At 44.5% G+C, this 22,928-nt stretch overlaps 1 protein-coding gene across 4 annotated transcripts; it reads left to right on the top strand.

Annotated features, from left to right (window-relative positions):
* Positions 1–2,003: 2,003 nt before the first annotated feature.
* Positions 2,004–16,589, top strand: ZCCHC8 (zinc finger CCHC-type containing 8). Of its 4 annotated transcripts, XM_016219034.2 has the most exons (14): positions 2,004–2,245; positions 3,302–3,344; positions 5,440–5,514; positions 7,066–7,171; positions 8,220–8,297; positions 10,597–10,700; positions 10,818–10,883; positions 11,458–11,518; positions 11,993–12,135; positions 12,405–12,547; positions 13,187–13,308; positions 13,633–13,719; positions 13,968–14,079; positions 14,970–16,589. In XM_016219034.2, the coding sequence occupies exons 1-14, from the start codon at positions 2,047–2,049 to the stop codon at positions 15,743–15,745; spliced, it is 2,115 nt and encodes a 704-aa protein (XP_016074520.2). In that variant the 5' UTR covers positions 2,004–2,046; the 3' UTR covers positions 15,746–16,589. The 4 variants fall into 4 exon arrangements, with proteins under 4 accessions (XP_016074520.2, XP_016074521.2, XP_087684706.1 ...); XM_016219035.2 differs by lacking the exons at positions 2,004–2,245; positions 3,302–3,344 and adding an exon at positions 2,441–2,898; XM_087828579.1 differs by lacking the exons at positions 2,004–2,245; positions 3,302–3,344; positions 5,440–5,514; positions 7,066–7,171; positions 8,220–8,297 and adding an exon at positions 8,848–9,062 and having other exon boundaries at positions 10,597–10,883.
* The last annotated feature ends 6,339 nt before the right edge of the window (positions 16,590–22,928 follow it).

Here is a 22,928-nt window from a genome sequence, read left to right as displayed (position 1 = left end):
ACTAGTACAACTAAAATAATTCAACAAGTAATCAGTATTTTTAGTTAATATTTTCCATTATTTTCATACCAAAATGCTTTAAATCCAGTGTGCATTTTACATTTTGACGCATCCTAATTGGGCCCAGCCAGATGTAGCCAGGGGCAACCATATTCATATTAAACAGTGCAGATCTAGAGGGAGACATTGATAATTTTAAGTTGTATAATTAAACTTTAAGAAGCAATTATTGGAGTCCAAGGTTGGGAGGCCAGTAAACTGCTTCACTCAATTGGAAATAAGTTTATAGGGGAGATGTATTCCATAGATTTTATTAACCCTTTTGCTACCCCTTTTTTTCTGGCTGTTAATGCGCTTTATATTTCAAAGCCTTGTGCTCCATGATGGATGTTCTGGCTTTACCCTTTTAAGCAACAGGAAGATGGTTGCTGTCCAGGGAGATACATGGTGGGGAAGCAGGGCAGTAAAGATTAGACCACACTATTTGAGGCAAGGTGTGCTGAGCAGTGTGAGAGCAGTTGGGTTTGAGGCTAACTTGAAAGGTAAGGTAGGATTTCATAGTTGTGTATAGGTGTTCAGGAAAACAGTAATTCAGATGAGGTTTCCAACTTGGGTGAATTTTATTGCAAGTTTAGAAAATACCATTTAAGAAGTATTTGGTGGAAGGAGATGGAAACAAGTTCTGTTTTATATATCAATCAGTTCCATAGGCCAAAAGGTTTAATTATATACTTAAATGGGTGGTTTTTAAATGTTTTAAAAAACTTCATAATGACTTCAGAGAAAGGGGGAGAGGGAGAAAGCAACTGATTTGTTCCATTTATTTATGCATTCAATGGTTGCTTCTTGTGTGTATCCTGACTAGAGGTCGAAGCCTAAACCTTGGTGTAAAACAAATGAACACACATTCCTTTTACGTAGGTGGATATAGGGTCGTTAACAGTTAACATGATAATAATGAGGGACTCTGTAGTCTCCCGCTCTAGTGGGAGATTGTGCCCTGAGGGGTCTGGAAAAAGGAAATTAGCCTGACATTCCAAAGGTATGTTATCACGATGCAAAAAGACAGTAAGATAGGCTCAGTTAACGTAAAGATTGACCTTTGTCAAGAAAGATACCTGCCCAGGACCTGACTACCTGCCATGAATTGCCTCGTTAGAAAGCTTTAATTTCAGACCCTTCTATGTGGCTACTTCAGGTCTCCTGAGTTTAGCTCTGCAAGGCCGCCATGCCGGCCTCCCCTGAGCTTGTCAACATGTGTCCCCTTTTCCGTGCACAAGACAAATCTAAAACAGTTTAATTTAGCAATTTATTTTATCTTCATCCAGGATACGTTTCTTGATTTTAGAGAGAGGAAGGGAGACAAAAACATTGAAGTGCGAGCGAAACATCAATCGGTTGCCTCCTGTATGAACCCACAACTTAGGTATGTGCCCTCACTGGGAATCGGACCCGAAACCTTTTGGTGACCCACCGACCCACCCAGCCAGGACAATCCAGCTAGTTTTTCGTGAAAAGGGGAAGCAAGCCCAGTAAACTGAATAGCTGTCCAAGACCACAACGGTAGTCCACGATCAAACTGGCGTTCCCGGCGCTCATGGCTGCTTGGCACGCACCGCGGAACCCGGGATAAACCACGCGTTGCGCTCCTTTTCCAGCCTCCGCTGCAGGACCGGGACAACCCGCATTGTCTGAACACGGTGATTCACTCGAGCTTTGTTAACGTTTGAAAAGGACCAATCCCAGTGCGCAATGCAAACAATGAGTGAACAGTCGCTTAGAAACTACAAGTCCCAGCATGCCACGCTCCCGGGCCACCTGGGAAGCGGGCGTGAGGGGCGGGGCGCCATTGCATTCTGGGAGTCGTAGTCTCTCGGGACCCGCCCGCCCCTTGTGCAGCTTCCGGGGCCTACGTTTGCAGAAAACCGTACAGGGTGGCCTAGCGCCCTAGGGAGAGTGAGAAAGAGAGAGGTGCCGCCCTACGATCCTTGCCCCCGGCCTGGGTGGCCAGCTCCGCCTCCCCTCGGATCTTTCCCACAGCCCAAGATGGCGGCAGAGGTGGATTTTGGCGATTTAGAGCTGTTCGAGGCGTTCGACCACCCGGAGGAGTCGCTTCCCAAGCCCGTTCACACGCGCTTCAAGGACGGCGACGGCGACGAGGGCGACGAGCACGGGGTGGGCGACGCGGAGCTGCGGGAGCGGCTGCGGCAGTGCGAGGACAGCCTGGAGCAGCTCCGCGCCGAGAATATCCTTCCCGCGCGCGGGCCCGAGCCCCGCGTCGTTTCCTCCCGCGCCCAGCGGCGGCCCGGGCCTCGGGGCCTCGGGGTTCGGGGTTCGGGGCCTCGGGCGGCGGCGGCCTCGGCCCCCGCGGGCCCCCGGGCTCGCCTCGCTCCTCCCGCCGCCCGGCCCGGGCCCGGCCTCTCGGGCTGCGTGCGCCCGCTGCCGCTGCTGGGTTGTCGACTTGGCGGGGGGCGGGGGCGCCCCTCTCTTGGGTCTGAAGTTGCCGCAGTCCCGTCACGGCGGCGTGTGAGGAAGGTTTCGGAAACTTGGACTTGGGCGTAGACCTGATTTTTTTTTAAAAAATCCCTAGAAGCGAGCGGTCCCCAGATGTAGAGTTGGGGGCCTTGAGCAAGGTCCAGGGGTGCAGAGAGGGAGGGTCCGCGGCTTGGCGACGATTGGGGGCCGCGTGGGCGCTTCCCGCCGGTTTTCTTTCCGCTTTTTTATTTTTGCACGAGGACAAGCCCTGGTAGCCAGACTCGCTGGTGTGTTTATTCACATACAGTCGTAGGGATTCATTATTATTATTATTATTATTACTATTATTATTAAACTGGGTGTATAGATAGTTTGGGTTCGAGTGGTTGAGGATTTGTCACGATCCCGGAAAGAAAGCGGCTGGTAAGTTACCTTTTAGTGTTTCCAAGTCGGTTTTTTTGTTTGTTGTTGTGTTTTTTTGGTTTTTTGGTCTTTTCACGGCGCCTTTCTGTTCCGTGTGTCGTGGTGAAAGGTCTCGGCGCCGTTGAGGGCGGGTCTCCCGGCCGCGGTCGCGCGGGGGTTAGAAACGTTTTTTTCGGCGCCTCCTGCGGGTTGGTTCGGGGCGGGACCCGGCGGCGCTGCGGGCCGGGGACCCCGCTTCCCGGCCCGGGCGGGACGGAGGCGCAGCGCGCGTCGCCTCCCAGGCGCCCGGAGTCCCCGGAACGCGGGTGACCTCCCGACGCCGCCGGCCACAGTTAGGTGCCTGTTCTTTACGACCTCCCGGGGTGTTTGAACGGGGCCCGAGGACTCCTTAACGCGTGGTCACATCGGGAGCTCCGACGGAAGCTGAACATCCTGACTCGGCCGAGGTAGGCGACCTGGGAACCGTGCCGTGCGCTAGCGGGGGCCTTTATTTCTATTTATTTTTTTAATCCTGATAGTCATAACCGCAGGTTTTTGATAAAAAGGGCCGCTGAGGATCTTTGTACCATTTTTGTTTTGTGGTGTTGTTTGTTGTTGTTGTTGTTGAGCCTCCTCATGATCCTTTAGGGTTAACTTGTTGGAGGTAAAAGTTTGACTTCTCATAACTGCATGAAACCGACCTACTGGGTGAAAAAGTGTTTGTGAGACAGTCCAGAAGGTGTTGACTTGATGTTCGGAACAGGCGAGTCGGGCAGCCCGGCGGACCTTTCCGGGTAGTTAGACCGAGGATTGCAGAATTAATCTGAAATACCTGTGCAAGGACCAGCGTCCTGTATGGAAGGTTATATTCCTTCAAGCTGTCAGAATCGGGGGCCGCCGGTGCGGTCGTCACACGGGCCTTTTTGCCCCTGGCACCTGCTGGACCAAACTGACTGCGCTGGTGACTGAAAGGGTGGTTTGAGAATGTAGACGCACTCTAAACTCGCTTTTGGTTAGTGATTAACTATTGACTGTAACTACGATTCCTCAGAAATCATCATCTTACATATATTTTATTTAGATAAGCATGTTTTCCAATAGGGTTGATTACTTAAACATCAAGTATTTATTTAAAAGTAGGTTATAAACACCCAAGTTCGAATGACTATGGCATCATAGGCTCTGCCAACTTATAACAAGTAGGCATTAGTGTCATGAAAAAGAAATAGTATTTTCTTTTTAGAATCAGTGCCCTCCACATTGTCAAACTGATAGAGCATTCTACAGAAAACCAAGAAAAAGAAATAAAATTATTTCCCTAAAACTTGTACCCCAAGCGTCTTGGTTTAATCCTTACTTTGGAACCATCATGATCCGAGGTTTCCCTTTTTATCCAGTAAACATTATGTTTACTTGTTTGTTTTTTTCCTTCGTGTTATGAAAATTTCCAAACGAAGACCATGGAAAGGACAGTACAATTAATACCCGCTTTTCATCCCTTGCATTCACAGTGACCATTTTGCCATATTTTTTTCTAATCCCATACGCACATTGCGCCCCAAATATTTTAGCATGCATACTATTTTTAAAAGTACTTTTTTGTGCATAACCACAACAACTGTTATCACACCTGATAATCGTCATGATTTCCTTGGTAACATTCCCAGCCCAGTACCTGTTCGAATTTCCCCAGCCGGGTGCCTGTAACTGATGGTTCAGACTGGACTCCAACCCGAGACCGTGCAATTACATGGGATTTTAAAAGCAGGATATATTTTTCAAAAACTGAAGTTTGCTTAAATTGAAACAAGCCTCTGAACTTTCCCATATTTTAATTTCGTTTCTCTGTTTGACGAGAACCATTCCCAGTGCAGAGTGATGTATTTCACATGCCCTCCAGGAAGGGGAATGCGAGGCAGGTGAGGGGGAGCCGGGGTTCAGCTGGTCCCAGGTTCCCGCAGGGGCGTAGTGCAGGCTTCCCGGCGGCCTGGCCCCCCCGCCCCCCAGTCGCCTTGCAGTATTTGAAAGGGAGATCCAGAGCAGTGTGCTCTTCACATCTCCACCCTAGAGTCTTGGGTCTGAGATATTTAGTGCAGTGTGCTTTGCCCTCCGAAAAGAACCTATTCGTTTATCTATAGTGTTGTTTCCCCATAGAGTTCTAAGCCAAATTCACTCTGATTCTTTCAGAAATGTATTCTTATAACCTGCTGGTTGGTTTGCCCAGTCCTTCCCTCCCCTCCCCAATTTGTAAAGAAACAACCATTAGGAAAAGAGACGTTTTGGTTGGAAACTGAAAGATTAACCGCAGTTTTTATTTCTTGTGTGATATATTTTTAAAATGTTATATTTTTATGTATATAAATATGTGTAAAACCATTAAGCAGGAAAAGTGGTGAAACAGATTTTTCTTGAGAAAATGGGAGTTTTTGGTGGTTCCTGATCACATATGTAAAATGCTGTATGATCCGTGGTACTTAAGAATTATATAGGTCGTGTGTTCATATGTACATATGCAAGTTTTACTTTAACTCCTCTAAGAATATGTTTTAACGTCTGTTTCAGTGGAATACTGGTGAACAACACTAAGTTAGATGGACCTTTACTACAGATTCTGTTTATGAACAATGTTATTTCCAAGTAAGTGGCTTTCCCTTTTCTAAATGGGAGGAATTGGTGTTTGTGCAGCAGTGTGTCCTGTAGGAAGCGGTGCTCGTTTGCGCCCGCACCGTCCTTACTCTCGCACTTACAGTGGACGGAGTCCTGGTGAAGAGCAAGGACGTGAGTCCTGTAAACTTGAATTGGAATCTGGTCTCTGACTTTCTACGCCTGTGTACCCGGGCAGGCCGCTGACCCCCTCTGCAGTCCCCTTTCCTCACTGGGAAACGGTGCTAATAGTAACCACCACCTAGGTAGCCAAACAAGCACCTGTAAGAACCCAATAAATAGCTTCTAATAAATAATAAAAATAAGAACACTAGCACTGCAACAATGGTGTTAGCCATTTCTCTGCCCACGTCAGGTAACAGTTTTCCCTGTTGACTATCTTGAAAGCTTCCCCACACGATATACTTTAATATCAAATCTAGACCCTTGCAGAAAGCCTTCCAGAGTACTCGGGTGTAGAGTGACTGCATTCCCGCAGTGCTTGCTGGAGTTCTGCAATGGTTTGAGGCTGTGCCCTGTCCCTTCCTCGAAGATTGGTTCAGACAGTTGTTTGCCCCCTCCCATGTCACTTAATCACATTCTCTCATGTGCTGGGCAAAGTGAAGATGGTAAAGGGAACCATATACAGCGTGTTACCAGTGTGGCAGGCCCATTACCTTCTTTGTCTTAGCAGAAGAGGAGCCTGAGGGTCTGAGGGGTGGGGAAGCTAGTGGTGAGTGGAGCAGCAGCAAGGTGCCGGGCGCAGCTGGGCTGTGGCACCGCTGTCACCTTCAGATTAGAATCAGGATCTACTCTAGCTCCCAGCAGTCAGACTTCTGCACCACTCACCTGGTGTTTCACCTGCAGAAATCTTAGAATGTCAGAGCTAAAGGGACTTGACAGATCCTCAGGTCTGTGAAGAGGAAGCTGGCTGCCCAGCTGGGGCCTAAGCTGGGCTCCTTGGGCACCTCCCGGACTGAGGCTGAAGAATATTCAATGAACGCGGTTCTTGACCGGGAAAGCTGGAGAAAGTAGACCTCAGTAGTTCTTCTTGCATTGTATTTTGGTTTTACTTTTTCAAATTTAATATTTATATATAGTATTTCCTCATATGTGCATAGAGAATCTCTGGGAAGAGGTGGAAGAACCAATGCATTGGTTGCCTTTGGGTGGCAGAAATAGGCAGCGTGCAGACAGGGTGGGAAGGGGGCCTTTCGTTAGGTAACCCTCTGACTTCTTTCAGCTATCGAACCACTTGCATGTATTATGTATTTAGAAGTTAAATACATAAAGTCTATTTAAAAATCCACTTATTCTTAGCACAAATACTTGTCATGCCAAGCACCGTTAGGTTAGCACCATCGTTTTTTAACTTGGCACTGACGTGTGGTTTCCTCAGGAATAGATCCTGAGTGTTACGGCGAGACCATGATTTGATGAACCTGAAACACCAAGTCACAGAAGTGACACGTGACACAATCGTGACTTCAGTCTGTACCATGTTTTCCTCTGTCTGAGTTCTGACCGTTTTGTGCTCTTACGCAGGCAATATCATCAAGAAATAGAGGAATTTGTGTCAAACTTAGTAAAAAGATTTGAGGAGCAGCAGAAAAATGACGTGGAAAAGACGCCCTTTAACCTTGTGCCCCAGGTATTTCTAACGGAAGGGACTGTCAGATTAGGGGCTGTGCTCTTCACTGCTGGTTACCAGGCCACGAGGGTCCCCTTGAGTCAGAACCTGCGTGATTCAGGCCGCCTGTCCCCTCCTGCCTTGCAGCCTGCAGCCTGCAGTGCTGCTTTCCCCGCAGTGCCCGGTGCAGCCCCGGGCTCTGGATGTGGCTCCTTTTCCCACGGGAGTCAGAGTCAGACCTCGCTGCACGCAGAGTTGGGGGCTTTCTATTCATTCCCTAACTTGAACGCGGGGATTTGTATAGAAATTAATTTTAGACCCCCCCTCCCCCAAAATCTGTATTTCTGGGGTTTATAAAATATGGATCCTTTTTTTCTAAAACCAACAGTTCATGTACTGTCCTTTTTTTCCTCCTCTAAGTGTTTAAAAAAAAAAATCAATAGCGTGCCCCAAGAAATCTGAGAAACTTTAATATGAATATTAGAGCATGAATTTATGTTTAAAAAAATCAGAATTATGTTTTCTGGGCTTTTTTAAAGTAAGAAATTAAGGTAAGTAGAGTCAAGTAAGGATCTTTAGCTGTTTATTCTCTGAGGTTGGAGAACAGAGTATTCTGATTAATTAAATTTTTAAATCACCTTTAGTTTTCACCTATATACAGTTTTTAAAGATTTAAGAACTGGAAAATACATTTAATAATAAAAATCATATTAAATATTGTTAACGTTTTGATTTAAGGTACACTTAAGAATTTTTTAGTGGCTTGAGGTCAGTGAAGGTTATAGTAGTTTTGACCATTAATATATTAATCTTGCTGGTTACCTGATTTCAAGATAAAGTCTGCCTTGCCAGTTTCAGTGTTGAAATTTCCATAATTAATATTAATATCTTTTTAAATTTCCTACTTGTGAAATTTCTTTAACTCACCCTTGTTATGACTAATGAATTCAAATTTTTATATACCTTAATGGTACGCGTTAGAAAATAAAGTGTGTTCAAATTGCTAATATTTAAATTGTAAAGTTGAAAACTGGTTACCCTTTGTAAAGTGTGTTTTCCTTTGTATTAGCCATCCAGTGTTATGCTAGAAGAGGACCACAAAGTAGAAGAATCCTGTGCTGTTGAAAACAACAAGGAAGCTTTTAGTGTAAGTTTGGGCATTTTAGCTTTAGAATTCTGCAGATACGTGTTTCCTATCCCGTGTCAGCTGGGCAGTGTTGAAGCGATGATGTGGCAGAGGCCTGTGCCATCAGGTGGTCACACATTCTTTCATTAAATTTGTTACGGACAACAGTGTAGGCTTCAGCCTCTAAATACTATGGTTTGCTTTTTAATAACTATTTTCTTGTGACCTGGGGTCAAAACAGACATTGTCTGGAGGACTTTATTTTTGTCCTGACCTGTGTTTATTTTCAAGAACTTTGAGGAAGGTATGGAAAGCATGCTTGCTGAACTGGTAAATGGTTGAAGCTGAGAGGGAGAAACAGCCAACCTGGCAGACGGCAGATTTATAATAGAAGACGCTTGACAGGGATGAACCTGTGTGTAGGTCTTTTCAGTACCTGTGTAGAATTTAGCGGTGTCAATGCGATGCAGTGGTGTGACTTTTGTAACTTAAAATTTTTTGAAGATGATGATGGAACCCCGGATGCTGTTAAAGGAAGTCTAGTTTTCATGTTTCTCAATGGTTTCCCCATTGAGAAACCACAGTTTAGAGACGTGGGGTTGCTGGGATGATGAAGAGCCCACAACCCTCCTTGAAGTGATGCACAAAGGATTTCACATCTCTGCAAAAAGACTATTATTTGCAAAGGTGTCATTTCAGGTCACCCTGTGTAGTGCCAAGTGGCAGGACTAGGCCCAGTGATTGGATTGAGAACAAAGAGGCACATTTCAACTCACCATTTAGTAGGTAGGAATTTCTCTCAGGCATGTGAAAAACAAAGTAGTTTGTCTCGTTTTTTTAAAAAGTGAATTCCATGTTACTGGAGTCAAAAGACAGATGCTATCAGGCACTTGAAAGAAAGATTTCTGGATTTGAACTATATCACTTTTCCCTTCTAAACTGAGGTTTGGGGGGTTTAGTGGCACCTGCCTGGAAACTGGGAATTTTGCACATTTGTTAATTTTAATAAACACTGATAAATATTTGCTAAGTGCTCCTTTGTACCATGGACTGTTCTAGGTTCCAGAGACATAGTAGTGAAAGAAAGAAAAAAGGCAGAGTCCCTGCCCTCATTGAATTACATTTTAGTGGGGAAGGCAGTGCCCGGGAGAAAACTAAAACAGGCTGAGGAGCGAGTAAGGGGGGTTTTGGTTTGTGTGCTGAGGGTTTGGTGACGGACAGCCTCTCTGAACCGAGACCTGAGATGCAGGGAGTGAGCCTTCCTGCATTTGAGAGAGGAGCATGGTAGGAAAGGAAGTGAAAGCCCTGAGGCAGAAGCAAGCATACTTTGTCCACTCTATAGCCAGCACTGTTCTAAGCTCATGACAGATATTACTCCTGAGGATGCTGTTATCTGTCTCATTTTACAGGTGGGGAAACAGACATGGGGACTAAGGGACTTGCCAGCAGTCCCTTAGCTAGTAAGCGGTGAAGCCAGGGTTTGAATCCATGCCTCTGGCTCCACTTACATTGCCTTACAGGCCATAGAGAGGACTTGGGATTTTACTCTGCATGAGATGAGAAGCCATTGGATTGTTTTATGTAGACATGTGACATAATATAGCTTGAATTTTTAAAAGAGCTGGCTCTGTGGAAAGTCTGTAGCTGGTTGCATGTACAAGCTGGAAACCAGTTAGGAAGTTAATGTGCTCTCAAAGTTGAGATAAAATGACAGTTTAAGGTGATAGTGGGGGCGACTTACTTTGTTTAAATGGCTCAGTAAAAAGTAAATGTGAGAAAAATTGTGTGTGTGTGTGTGTGAGAGAGAGAGAGGGAGAGAGGAGGGATGTGCATACAGAAACGTCAGTTATCAATTGTACAGTCTAGTTGGAGGGCACGTGGGTGTTCATTGTACCATTTCAACTTTTCTGTCTGAAATTTTTCCCCAAAAATGGAAGGAAAAGACTGAGAGGAAAGGAAATGGAATCAATAAATATAGACAACTTTTCTGAGAGTCTTGCTGCAGGGGAAGCAAAGAAACGGGGAGCTGGAGGGGAAAGTGAGAGCTGTGGGCAAGTTTCTATTTTTTTTTTTTTAAGTCCAGAGAGGGTGCAGCTGATAGTAATGATCCAGAGAGGAAAAACTCAGTAATCGTGGAGGCATAGGGAAATGTAAAGATGTAGCTTTTACTTACACATCAAAATCTGGCTCCTTTAACTAGGCAGTTGGTTATTTCTGATAATTTCATCCAAGATAATTGTTACAGCGATTAATCATAGTCTTATCTACTGTCTTCTTTTTCCTGCTTCAATAGCAATATTTTTTGACTTGTTTTCTGCAGGTTGTAGGAAGTGTCCTGTATTTTACTAATTTTTGCCTTGATAAATTGGGGCAACCGCTACTAAATGAAAACCCTCAGCTTACCGAAGGATGGGAAATACCCAAGTATCCTACATAGTGAATGAAGATCTTTTATGCACCTTGCCATTAAGTTTATCTTTAAAAAAACCTTACCCAATTTTGCAGACTATGATAACTATTCCTTAATAAAATTCACTAAAGGTACCATCAAGTCTTCAGCCACATTGTTTCTCTAGAAGGGCAAGAAATACAAGTAAAGGCAAAAAGGTTTGTGTGGGGAGTTGTTTTTGTTTTGTTTTCTGCTTTTTAAAATTTATTTTTAACCAAATCATAAACTCTTTTAGCTTGAAAAGTTAATATTCTTTATTGCTGGCTTACTGTCAATAAAGTACAGATGAAGCTATAATTTTAATGTACAGACCTGTATTAAACGTTTAAATTGATCTTCTGTTGATTGGAATTCATTGGTTCATGCCTGATGTGTCTGGGTGGGTGGAAAGGTTTAATTGTTGCTGTCACTGTGATTGCTGTCTTGAAACCATCTGCCCCTTTCCATGTTGCCTAAAGGAAGAATGGTCTGTTTGCCTCAGTGCTTCTGGTACTAACCACTGACAGCTCAGAGGTAACAGATGAGTCGGGAACTTGGGGTTCTTGGTTAAAAGTACTGTTTGTTTAAATCACTAAGTACAGGAGCTGAAAGTGTGCCCATTGCAGATCTCAGTAATCTGTGATCGATGCGCTTTCTTCTCTTTGACACACTTTGCTGTCCTCTAGGATTTTATTGATTTGCTTTTATAGTTTCACTTACATTGTGAAAATCTGTGTTTTTTTGACCAAATAGGCCAAGGCCTCACTGTTTCAATTGTGGTTCTGAAGACCATCAAATGAAAGATTGCTCAATGGTAAAGTTTTCTTCTCTAAAAAATATCTTTGAACCAGAGCTTTCTAATGTTTTCAACATATTGATCACATTGTGTGATACAAAGAAACTTTCTATGTTAATTTCCTGTGGTGCTTGAGTTTGAAATCTTTTCAAATTTGTACTTAAATTTGAAGGCATTAGATTATTTTAAAACTTGATTACAGTCCTCTGTATTTGAGATGAATGGAACATTATGAGAGTCAATTTTTAGACAGCGTATTCTAAAAACTTGATTTTAGGTTATAGGAATACTAAAGTAATAAGAAATTCAAGTGACTGCTTCTCTTTCTGGCTTATTTTTCTAAAATATCCACCCTCTTTTAAACTTGTTCGTTATACATTAAAACCGAAACAGTCTGTTTGCTTGACCTAAGCAAAGTGCTCATATTTATTTAATTTTTGAAATATTTCTAAAGTGCTTGATACCATTCTTTTCAAATGCATTACTGTTTAGCCTCGGAATGCTGCTCGAATAAGTGAAAAGAGAAAAGAGTACTTGGATGCCTGTGGGGAGACAAACAATCAGAATTTTCAGCAGCGGTACCATGCAGACGAAGTAGAAGAAAGATTTGGAAGATTCAAGCCAGGAGTTATTAGGTAACTCCTGTCCATTCACCATAGAATGTCATTTCTGTGAGACAGTGTGTATTTAGAGTAATTATCAGTATATAAGTTTTCTCTAGCAAGGCTCTCAATGATATACATCAATTCATTTGAAAGTGTTCATTGAAATCTTAACTATGTATTTGACAGGCACTGTGTCACATGCTGAGTAATGTAAGAATTGTTTTAAAACAGCGATGTAGTATGTGTTTTCATCCCAAAAAGAACACAGTCTTTTTTCTTTCTCTTTTCTTTTTACTTAGTGAGGAACTTCAGGATGCACTGGGCGTGACGGACAAGAGCCTTCCACCTTTTATATATCGAATGCGCCAGCTAGGATACCCCCCAGGATGGCTCAAAGAGGCCGAGCTGGAGAATTCGGGGCTTGCGCTCTATGATGGGAAAGGTAATGCTAGATTAGATAAGGCAACTTCAGTGTGCCCAGGTAGCAGAGACCACTCTCGCCTGTGAACTGTTTTCATAGTATCCACCTCTCAGCGTTGTTGAGAAGATTAAGTGAATTATACGACTTGTAAACTATTTAAAACACTATCTGAAAATACTATCTGGTACATAGTAAGCATTACATAAAAGCTTATTAAAAAAAGCATTGGGATAGAGCATTGGGCAGATCATAGGATCATTGCAAAATAGACTTTAAAAAAACTCTCACCTGAGGACATGCTTGGCGGGGGAGAAACATCGATCCCTTGCCCTCCACATGTGCCCTCACTGGGAACTGAACCAGCAGCCTCATGGTGCACAGGATGACACTCAGCCAACTGAGTCACTATGGCCAGGCACAAAACAGACTTTAAGCAACCCATGGAAGAACCAGATTTTCCAAGGTTTTAAATATTTTATCAAAGTAACCTGTTCTCATTGTTTAACAGTCTGATCTAATGGTTCAGACATTGTAATTAAAGCCATTCACAGAGTAATGCTCTTGCCTTGCACATAAAGCACTTTCTAGGTCTCCTTTTGGTCTGGAGAGGGACCGATGTTGGTTTCTAGCAATATTAACCCTTTTGATGGTCTGTAATAGATGATGCCAATGGGGAAACAGAAGCTGGAGAAATACAACAGAATCAAAATGTCACTTATGATCTCTCGAAATTGGTAAACTATCCGGGTTTTAATATATCTACGCCCAGAGGAATTCCAGATGTAAGTATATTGTTTTTTATTCTGAGATGTGTAGATTGTTCAAAATGTTAGCTTATTTAGTAATCACCGTTACATAAAGAAGTAACTGTGTTACTTACGTGTTTAACTTTTTAATTTCCTCTATGTTGGCTAGACTCTTAAGTGAAATCTTATATTCATCAGAGTTGAGGTTTACTTTTCCTTCAGTGCACCATTATTTGCATTAATTCCCCAAAAAGGAAAAGTCACATGTGAAGCAGAAATGTAATCTGAGACCTCCCCTTTACGTGCTTTGAGCAAAGCCTCGAAGCGCACCGCTTTCCCAGCACATGCCTCCCCCCCCAGGAGTGGCGGGTGTTTGGATCCATACCCATGCAGGCCTGTCAGCAGAAGGACGTGTTCGCCAGCTTCCTTACTTCTAACTTCCAAGCGGTAAGGGGACTTTCGGGGTGCCCTCTGAAAGTGTGTTGCCCCTGGCGTGGGACTCCGTCACGCGTTAGCGGCCTGTTGCCTCCCTTGCCCTGTGTACAAGTTCTGTTTTCTGGTGAGTGAGAGGAAAGGGTGCTGAGCTCACCCGGCACCTACACGTGGCTCAGGTTGGTTTTCTGCGTCACATTTAAGCGAGGGGTGGCTTCCTCCTCCGCCTACCCTGCCTGACTGTGGTTTGGCTTCTCCGTTAGCCGAGTGTGAGGTCTGCCTCCAAGAGGCCTTCGTCTCGGTCCAGCCCAACGAGTCCAAAGAAGGCGAAGAAGGAGGGCAGTGCAGCGCCCGCCCACATGGAGCCAGCCTCGGGTAGGTCCCCGCGCGCGCTGCGGTTCCCTTGGGGCGGGACGCGCAGGCTGTGCGCCCGCGGCCCTGAGGGAGGGGCAGCCCTTATGCGCCCCAGCTGGAGAGAGGGTCTTCTGCTCTGCCCTTTTTTACATTTTTATTGAGTTTATTGAAGTGACCAACAGGAGCGGCCTGAAGTAACGTAGTGGCTCTGACAGTGTGCCAGGAAGGGCGGGCCCCAGAGAGCCCCGATCCTGGGTGCAGCAGAGGGTGCGGTGGGCTCGCAGGTGGCCAGCAGCTTTCAGTTTTGGAGTCCTTAACCAGATATCGCGGCTGCTGCCATTAGCGAGAAGAATCCAGGTTTTAGAAAAAGATCCTTTGTTTTGCACAGGTTGGATCTGCTGTGTCTGGGACATCTGGCTACATGAACCCGCAGCTCAGGCACAGTCTAGGCTAGAGACAGATTAGAGATAAGCCTTGTCTGCTCGGCCTTGTCTCCTTCAGCCTTCCACACACTCAGCAGTCCAGCCAGCCTGCATTTCCCATCAAGCATTCTATGTTCTCCCACGAACCCCACCCTCGGTTACAGCAGACTCCCTAGAAATTTCTCCATTTCACCATGCGATTGTCCGTAGTGCCTGGCTCTAAAATGATGCTCACAGCATGAAAACAGACTTCCCTGTGGGGCTGGTTAATGTTCCGGGCACCAGAAGGTCCCACAGCTCCCCCTGCAGGTGTTCTTTTCAGGTGGCTTGAGGATGAGGCGATGGCCGTGGTGTGAGTATCCACAGAGTTTTCCCCTCAAGCCAGTTATTCTTGGCCATTGAAGCTCTGAAAGCCTCCGAGTTCAAGTAACACGTGTTAGTGAAGCCAAGCGTGGTGACAGCTGAAGCCTGTTAACTTTCTCATTTCAGATGCAGAGGCCCTGCCTGCTTCTCCCGGCAGGAACGCCACTCAGTTTCAGCCACCCTTGCCCCCTGGCCTGCCTGCCCCACTGCCACGGGACACTGCGCCCACCTTCATGCCTCCGCTCCCCAAGGGCACCCTGCCGCCGATCCCGGGTGACCCACTGCAGACCAGGACGGCACCTGCGCCCGTGGACGAAGACACCCTGACTCTGGAGGAGCTGGAAGAGCAGCAGAGGCGGATCTGGGCGGCCCTGGAGCAGGCCGAGAGCGTCAACAGCGATTCTGACATCCCTGTCGACACGCCTCTGACCGGAAACTCGGTTGCCTCTTCGCCTTGTCCCAACGAGCCAGACCTCCCTGCCCCAGAGGCGAGACCGGCGGAAAAGCAGGTGCCAGAGCAGCCCGAGGAGCCGGACACTTGCGCAGAGAAATCGGAAGTCGGACGTTCCTCGAGCCCAGGTTCCGAGGCACCGCTGCTGCGCGAGGACAGGGGGGAGGCGGCACAGGGCAGCCCTGTGGGTGCCCCTCTCGGCAATGGCAGCGCCGCGCCGGACTGCGACATCGCGAATGGGGGCGGCCAGAGGCTCCTGCACGCAGACACCAGTCCCTCCGCAGCCGCCAAAACCCACAGCCCTATCCCTGACATGAGCAAGTTCGCGACGGGAATAACGCCCTTTGAATTTGAGAATATGGCAGAGTCGACGGGGATGTACCTCAGGATCAGAAGCTTGTTAAAGAACTCGCCCCGAAACCAGCAGAAGAGCAAGAAGACCTCCGAGTAACGCCTGACCCGGGGCAAGACCTGTTTGGTTGCCTGTACCTTGCGTTCTGGCCACTAGTGCTAAGTGGACAGGTAAAACTGTCTTCCTGTTTGTCCCTCCCTGTTTAAAAATCCACCCGAGGCTTGTTTGTGGCCCAAAGTCAGGCCTGTTTTAATGAATGGAAAGATCAGGTTCGCTGGTTTACTATATTTTATTCTCACTGCTAAAAACTTGGGGGGAAACGTAAGTATGAGCTGGTCTAGAGATAGTTTGTTAAAGTTTATACTATTTTTGGATTGTGAGTGTCCTCCCAGAGTGATGGTTTTTATCTGTCTTTTGTACATCGTTTCCCCTTTCTACATTTTGCTAATTACCCTGTATATAAGTTTAATATATCACTTTTTAAAAGGAAAAATTCTAACCATTTTAAAATCACATTTCAACTTTGACAACCAAATGAGAAAAATCAGGGATGAGCATCTTTACCCCATTTGGGGTATTTTTGTAAGTGATTTACGTATGTCAATTTTAATAACACTTTTACTTTTTTGTAACTGCCTCCTCCATCTAAGCTTGCTGTACAGGTAATGTTCATCCTGTACAAAGGCGTAATAAACTAGTTTTCATATACATAACCTAAGGCTTTGAATACAAAAAAGTGATTCACAGTTAAATAAGTATATAAAACCCTGTAAATTTGGAAGTAAATTATGCAGAAATTAATGGAAATGTAAACAACAGGAAAACAAAGGAAATACAAGAAATTGCAAATTTGTGTGTTTTCAGCCTTAAATATAGAATCAGCAGAATAGTAATCATTTTGCGGGGGAAAAGAATGGAGGGCAGCTAGCCTTTGTAAAAAAAATAAAATTCTAGAGGTGAACCCTAGAATAATAGTTTAAAATAGAAAGTAGCCATAAAAAAATTGCTTTTAATTGTCAAATCTATGAAAGTACTGAAACTATGGTGTGTGTTTCTTTTTATTTATTGATTTTAGAGAGAAATACTGATTTGTTGTTCCAGTTATTTATGCAACCACTGATTGATTCTTATATGTGCCCTGACTGGGGATCGAACCCCAAACCTGGGTGTAACCAATTGAGTTACCCGGCCAGGACCTGAAACTATGGTTTTTACCTATCTTGATGTGGAAACTGTTACGTCTTTTATAGTCAAGTTCATGAAGATAATCATTTAGATGATTTTGAACTATTAGTCTCAGGTAGTTTAAGGTGGGGCAAAAGTCTATTTACAGTTGTTTGTGTGGAAAATAATACAGTAAGTAATAATACGAGAGTAAACTCTCGGGAACTCGCAACTGTAAACCTACTTTGCCCCACCAGGTATTATCCTGTCCTTAGGCCAGCAGAGGGAGCAAAGTATAACCATTCTAGATTTTCATTTTGAGAACTTGAGCCATCCAGTAGACTGTTCTATAAACAATAAAGGGAAGGAAATTCTATATGAAAAGGGGAAATTTATTTTCAAGGCCCTCACAGAACATGCTAGAAGTGGAATAAAATGTTAAGTACTTTTGGCTTTTTTTCTGAGCTGAAGTATATAATAAAAGTAATCTCTTTCATTATCTTCGTATTTCTATCGGATAAGTAATGTCACCACACTATGTATATAACATAAGAACTTCAATGGCGTAGAGGTTAAAGGGACTCATCAGCATTCAAGCAGTGGTTACTGAGGCCAGTCTCCAACCAGAGACTTGCCTGTTCCCTAAATCACAAAAGTGGTTGTTTAAGTGCCCCCTTTTTAAAAAAATATGATTTTATTGATTTTAGAGAGAGAGGAAGGAGAAGGAGAGAGGGAAACATCGATCAGCTGCCTCCTGCGCGTCCCCTACTGGGGATCAAGCCCTCGACCCAGGCATGTGCCCTGGCTGGGAGTCAAAACGGTGACCGTTTGGAAAATGGGACGACAACCAACTGAGCAACACCAGCCAGGGCGGCTCCTAATTCTCGATGTATTCAATTCTGCGTATTGAGGACGCAACTGGTGCTAAGTTGTATGCGCTTTGGGGCATTAAGAGAAGACAATCAGAATTTGCTGTAAGGAGCTTATCCACCAGTGGGAGAAAGTGATGGATGTTCCTTCTTCGTTAATGAGATCCGCTGAGTGGCCATGTGAGGAGGGCAAGGTACACGGGCTGTTTTGGGGTGGTGGGAGAAGCACCTCGGGAGGACTGGCTTCAAATTCATGGGGCCACGGGCTTAAGTTCATTTGGAGGGTATTTGAAGACTCCTGGAAAGAGAGAGCCTCTGAGCTAATCCTTAAAGGGTAGGTAGGAGGATTTCCATAGACAATGAGCATTGAAATGTATGGCGCAAGAAAACGAGTCATTGAAACAAGCAGACACTTGCCCTGCAGGAGTGGCTCGGTCGGCGTCATACTGTGCACTGAGAGGTTGCCGGTTTGACTCCCCGTCGGGGCACGTACCTGCGTTTCAGGTTCTGTCCCAGGTTGGGGCACATACAGAAGGTAACTGATCAATGTTTTTCTCTCACATCAATGTTTCTCTGTCTCCCTCTCCCTTCCCCCCTTTCTCGAAAATCAATAAAAAATACATTAAAAAACAAGCAGACACTCAATTGTAGGATGGTAGAAAAAAAGACAGTGATGCTAAGAACTCTTGATCGCTTTACCGTGGGTTGGGGTTTGAATTTTATTAGGAAAAATGATCTAAAGATTTATCAGTGCAGTGACCTCACTGAAAACATCCAAGAGGTGTTTTAGGAAGAGAAATCCTTAAGCAGAATTCAGAATAAATTGGAGAGAGGAGACATTTTATAGAAAGGGGCCCAGAAAAATGGGAAGTAGTTGCCTTTAGTAGGTGCCCCATTTAAAAAATTTATTCTGTTTGCTGTATTTGAGTATTAATTATGAAGAACACTGGGTGGGGGACCAGGGTGTTGTTTGCACTTGTCCATGCTGTGACAGGTCTCCAGGTGTGGGTAGGTGAGGTCATAACCAAACACTTAGACTTCAGGATGGACTTGGCCCAGGGGTGGGGACCGGTTTCTAATCTTTGCCTTGGGTTCAGAGGAATGTGCATTGCAATATACAGGTTGCTAAAACAAAGCCAGCTCTTTGTCATCTCCTTCAACAGGTAAGTGGAGAAATTTCTGCCTTACTAAAATACCAAATGACCAATTTCTTTTTTCAAAAGATGGCATTTCTTTTAGTGGTCAAAGATTCAATGGTCTACTTACTACCAACAAGAGGTTTCCTCCTAGTTGCTTCTGTTCTTCAAGTTCTCCGCTGGAATAATTTTCCCCTCTGTCTCCTGCTTTGTAGATTATCATTAGAAGGTAGAACCAACGAGGGTGGTGTAACAATTGTGAATATCCAAGTGGCTTCTAAGGCGTGACTTTGTTCCCAAGATTCCACGTGCACACAGCTGTGTTTTTCTAAAGCATTTTAGGATAATTCTTTTTCCTTCAACTTAATGTATTTGTTTGATTTAATGGTATCAGTTCACTTTAAAATGTTTTTAAGATTATTTTGTTAAAGTATTCATAGTTTTCAATTATAGAGCCATGACTATATTCTTTGTTTTTTTAAAATATGTTTTTATTGATTTCAGAGAGAGGAAGGGAGAGGGAGGGAGAGAATCTCAATGGTGAGAGTCATTGATCGGCTGCCTCCTGCATGCCCCCTACTGGGGATCAAGCCTGCAACCGGGGCATGTGCCCTGACCCAGAATCGAACCCTGACCTCCAGGTTCCTGGGTCGACACTCATCCACAGAGCCACACCGGCCAGGCAATTCTTAATAAATTAGAAGATTCTGAACAAGCATGTTTTGTAAGCCAACAGTAATCTAGCTAGAATATTGGAATATCGAAAGTGGCAGCTGTCCAATAAAACAGGATTTTTTTTTTTAAATCTCCAAAAGAAATACCTGCATGGAGACGGGGGAGGAATGAGGTTGTAAGAGATTAAAGTGAAAGAGCTCCTTCCTTATAGTGTTGTAGAGCATGGTCTCATGATTCACACTTGGGTTTTGAATCTGTGGATTTTATAATTTAGAAAACAGCCTTTCTGTAAAATTCCCATCCCATAGCCTGTGAGCGGCTGGTGGTCAGTGTCCAAGCATTAGGTTTCACTTCCATTGCATTCTCATTTGCAGTTAAATTATATACCCTTTTATAACCATTTAAAGAGTAAATTAAGATGCTTTATTTTTCTTTGTTTAAAACGCTTACTTTTTAAATTGTAAGCAGGAGTAACAAAGCCATAACCCATAGATAGGACGCCCAGGCCATTATCCTTCATGTCGAAATTTGTTTTCTCACCAGGCCTTTTTCTAAACACAGAATGTTTTTTTCTTTCCCAAAATGGAAATTCTTGATTTTGTTGCTGATTATAAATGTAATACATACTTGTTTTATAAATGCAAAGTAATATAAAGTAAAAGTCCTTCATATATATATATAGATATATATAATCACAAGTTACAAGTTTCAGTTCTCATTGTTCATTGTTCATAGTTTGGTATAACTTCCTGTGCAAATACTAAGAAATTTTTTATTTTTATTTTTAGTATTTTGTATCTATAAGTCTTACAAGTATGTGTTTTAACAAAAATGAGATTATGCTACACTTTCCTTGTCAGTATATGTAATGTATTATTCTTAATGGCTGCATAGTAGCATCAATAGTTTATTCAATATTGTTTACAATTTTTTGTTAAGTGCTGCAGTGAACATTTTAAAAGGTAAACCTTTGCATATTTGTGGAAATATGTGTAGCTATACACATATGCATGTGTACCTATGCATTCCCAGATTTTCAGGTTGAGGATCATTGTATTGGCAATTTTTATTTCTTCGGTGACTTGTCTTTTTATGCTTTGTTCATTCTATGGGTTTACTTGATATATAGGAACTCTTTATTAAAAATATATATCTTTTGTTAAGTACACTGTAAAATTATGTTTTTTATTTGTCATGTTTATTTTCACTTGTTTATGATACCTTTTGCAGTACACAGGTGTCCTATTGTTACGAGTCAAATCTTTGAATCCTTTATGAATTGGCAATTTCCGCGTGATGGTTTATTTTGCAAAATTTTTATTTTGCAAATTCACCATCTGATATCCAATAATGTGGTTATTGACTGAAACTGGTATTGAAAAATTACTTCCTCTCCAGGATTTAAATGATGTAATTAATAAGACTATCCACTTACAACTAAGTTTATTTTCATGTAGATGATTTTACTAATTACTGTCCAAATTCAGTTCACTATGCTTCAACCTATCACTATATTTTAGGCTTTCTTTCTGAATAAAGATTTTTTTTCCTTATATATGGAATAATGAAAAAGTCTAGAAAGAATGACTGAGGCAGAAAAGGCAAAAATATTTTATAACCTAAGCAAAAGAAGGAACAGATGATGCCAAAAAAAAAAGTTACGATCCTAATCTTTTTATTGTATCTATGGTAATGGGAAATTTTAACATCACAAATTCTAGATATCATAAGTGCATTTTCTAAACAAAATTAACTATCAACAATGTGACATTAAGAATTTTTGTAATACAAGGACTCACTGAAAATACAAGTGGTAGCCCCCGACTCAGCTTTCTATGGTTTTAGATAGCCGAGATTGCTTCTCCGTAGGAGTGACCTCATACCAGAGTGAATTCTCAAATGTTTTCAGCTGTGGAGGCTAGCTGCATTAGTCATAAGCGAGGAGTGACACACGAAACTGGATTAGGGCAGGTTGTGGGATTAGACCCAGGGCAAATTTCTCATGGGCTTCAAACACATTTCCTTCTGATCCTACCACAAACCTTCCATGCCTGGCCTAAACCAACTACAATTGTTTGTTGTATTGGTCCAGTTTAAAGTTTTCATATGGGAATATATGGAAGAATATTGACGCCCTGCTATATTAGGTAGTTGAAAGCTAATACGGGTTTCAACCGTATTAGCAGTTCATGATTTAGAGCAGGGGTGGGGAACCTTTTTTCTGCCAAAGGCCAATTGGATATATCATTTGAGGGCCATACAAAATTATCAACTTAAAAATCAATCTGCTATATTTAGTCAAACATTTAACTCACCCCTAATGTGATGGCTGGAACTGCTCTCTTTGGTTAGGCCTTGGCAGAGCCAGAGCAAATGATTTTTCAGGGCCCTATAAGGCCTGCGGGCCGGACGTTCCCCACCCCTGATTTAGGGAATCAAAGATCAGGACGGGCATAGCAGGCAGGTGGTAGGAAGAGAATGTGTGGCCTAGCTTTGTGTTTGAAAGAAACGTTTAAGTTTCTTTGAATGGATTTTAGGGGTTGCCACCACCGCTTTGACCTTGGAGCTAGCAAACCAGGGCGATGTTGAATTAGGAAATAGCATTTTTTTGACTTAAAACGTGAGTCGAGGGGATGGACCCCCAGGTGGATTTGCTTGGTTCCAGCGTCGTGCTTTTCCACTGCAGCGCCCTCCCCTGCTCTGTGCGCGCCCGTGGGTCCCGGCAGCCCCGAGCTTTGAGTAAAGGTCAGCCAAGGGTCACCCTCCCGACGATTCTCCGCCCGGCAGCAGGAGGAAGCCGGGTCTCCTCACCCGCGGCTGAGCCGCTCGCTGCAAAATCCTGGCGGCTGCGAATCCCTCCCAGGAGCTGCGGGGCCGCCGGGGTTGCCATGGGCCGTGGGAGCGAAATGCTGGCCGCCCTCCGCTGCCCCAGCCCAGCGGGCGTCGCTCCCCCCGCCAGCCCCTTTCAGCAGCTTTTAAAAGGGATCCATCCCTGGGCGGGGAGGGGGGAGGAACGCGGCATTACCCAGGCTCGCGTCCAGGCGGCTGGGCGCATGAAAGGGGCCTTTCTCCAACCAACGGAGCCAGCGCGGGGCTCGCTCCACGGGGTTTTCAGCCCGGTCTTTCCCGTGCGCCCCAGGCCGCGGCGGCGCCTTCCAGCTCCCCCGGGACTCCTCGCCCTGGTCCTCCCCGCGGGGGGAAGGGCGCGCCCGGCTCCGAGCCCGTGCGCGCTGCTCCTCCCGGTTTCCAAGGGTTTCTCGCCCAGGGCCTGGGGGGGCGAGGACAGAAAAGACAGAGCCGCCAACTAACCGGCTGGGGTCCAGGCTGCAAAGGGGTCGTGGGGTGCGCCTCGCACACTCGGGCACACTTTCCGAAACGCGGAACTGAAATGCTGAGCAGCCGGAGCGCAAGCTCCTCGGGGTCCCTCGCACCTCCCAC

This window comes from Miniopterus natalensis, chromosome 20 (assembly GCF_054644295.1).
Source record: "Miniopterus natalensis isolate mMinNat1 chromosome 20, mMinNat1.hap1, whole genome shotgun sequence".
In the NCBI taxonomy this organism is placed as follows: Eukaryota; Metazoa; Chordata; class Mammalia; order Chiroptera; family Miniopteridae; genus Miniopterus; species Miniopterus natalensis.
This window is presented reverse-complemented; position numbering and strand designations above follow the sequence as displayed.

Bases quoted from the DNA above. Each gene is read 5' to 3' on its own strand.
- ZCCHC8 (XM_016219034.2), top strand. From the start codon at position 2,047: ATGGCGGCAGAGGTGGATTTTGGCGATTTAGAGCTGTTCGAGGCGTTC. The intron at 8,298-10,596 runs GTAAGTTTGGGC...TGTTTTCTGCAG, and splicing joins ACAACAAGGAAGCTTTTAGT to GTTGTAGGAAGTGTCCTGTA. The intron at 13,720-13,967 runs GTAAGGGGACTT...CTTCTCCGTTAG, and splicing joins TTACTTCTAACTTCCAAGCG to CCGAGTGTGAGGTCTGCCTC.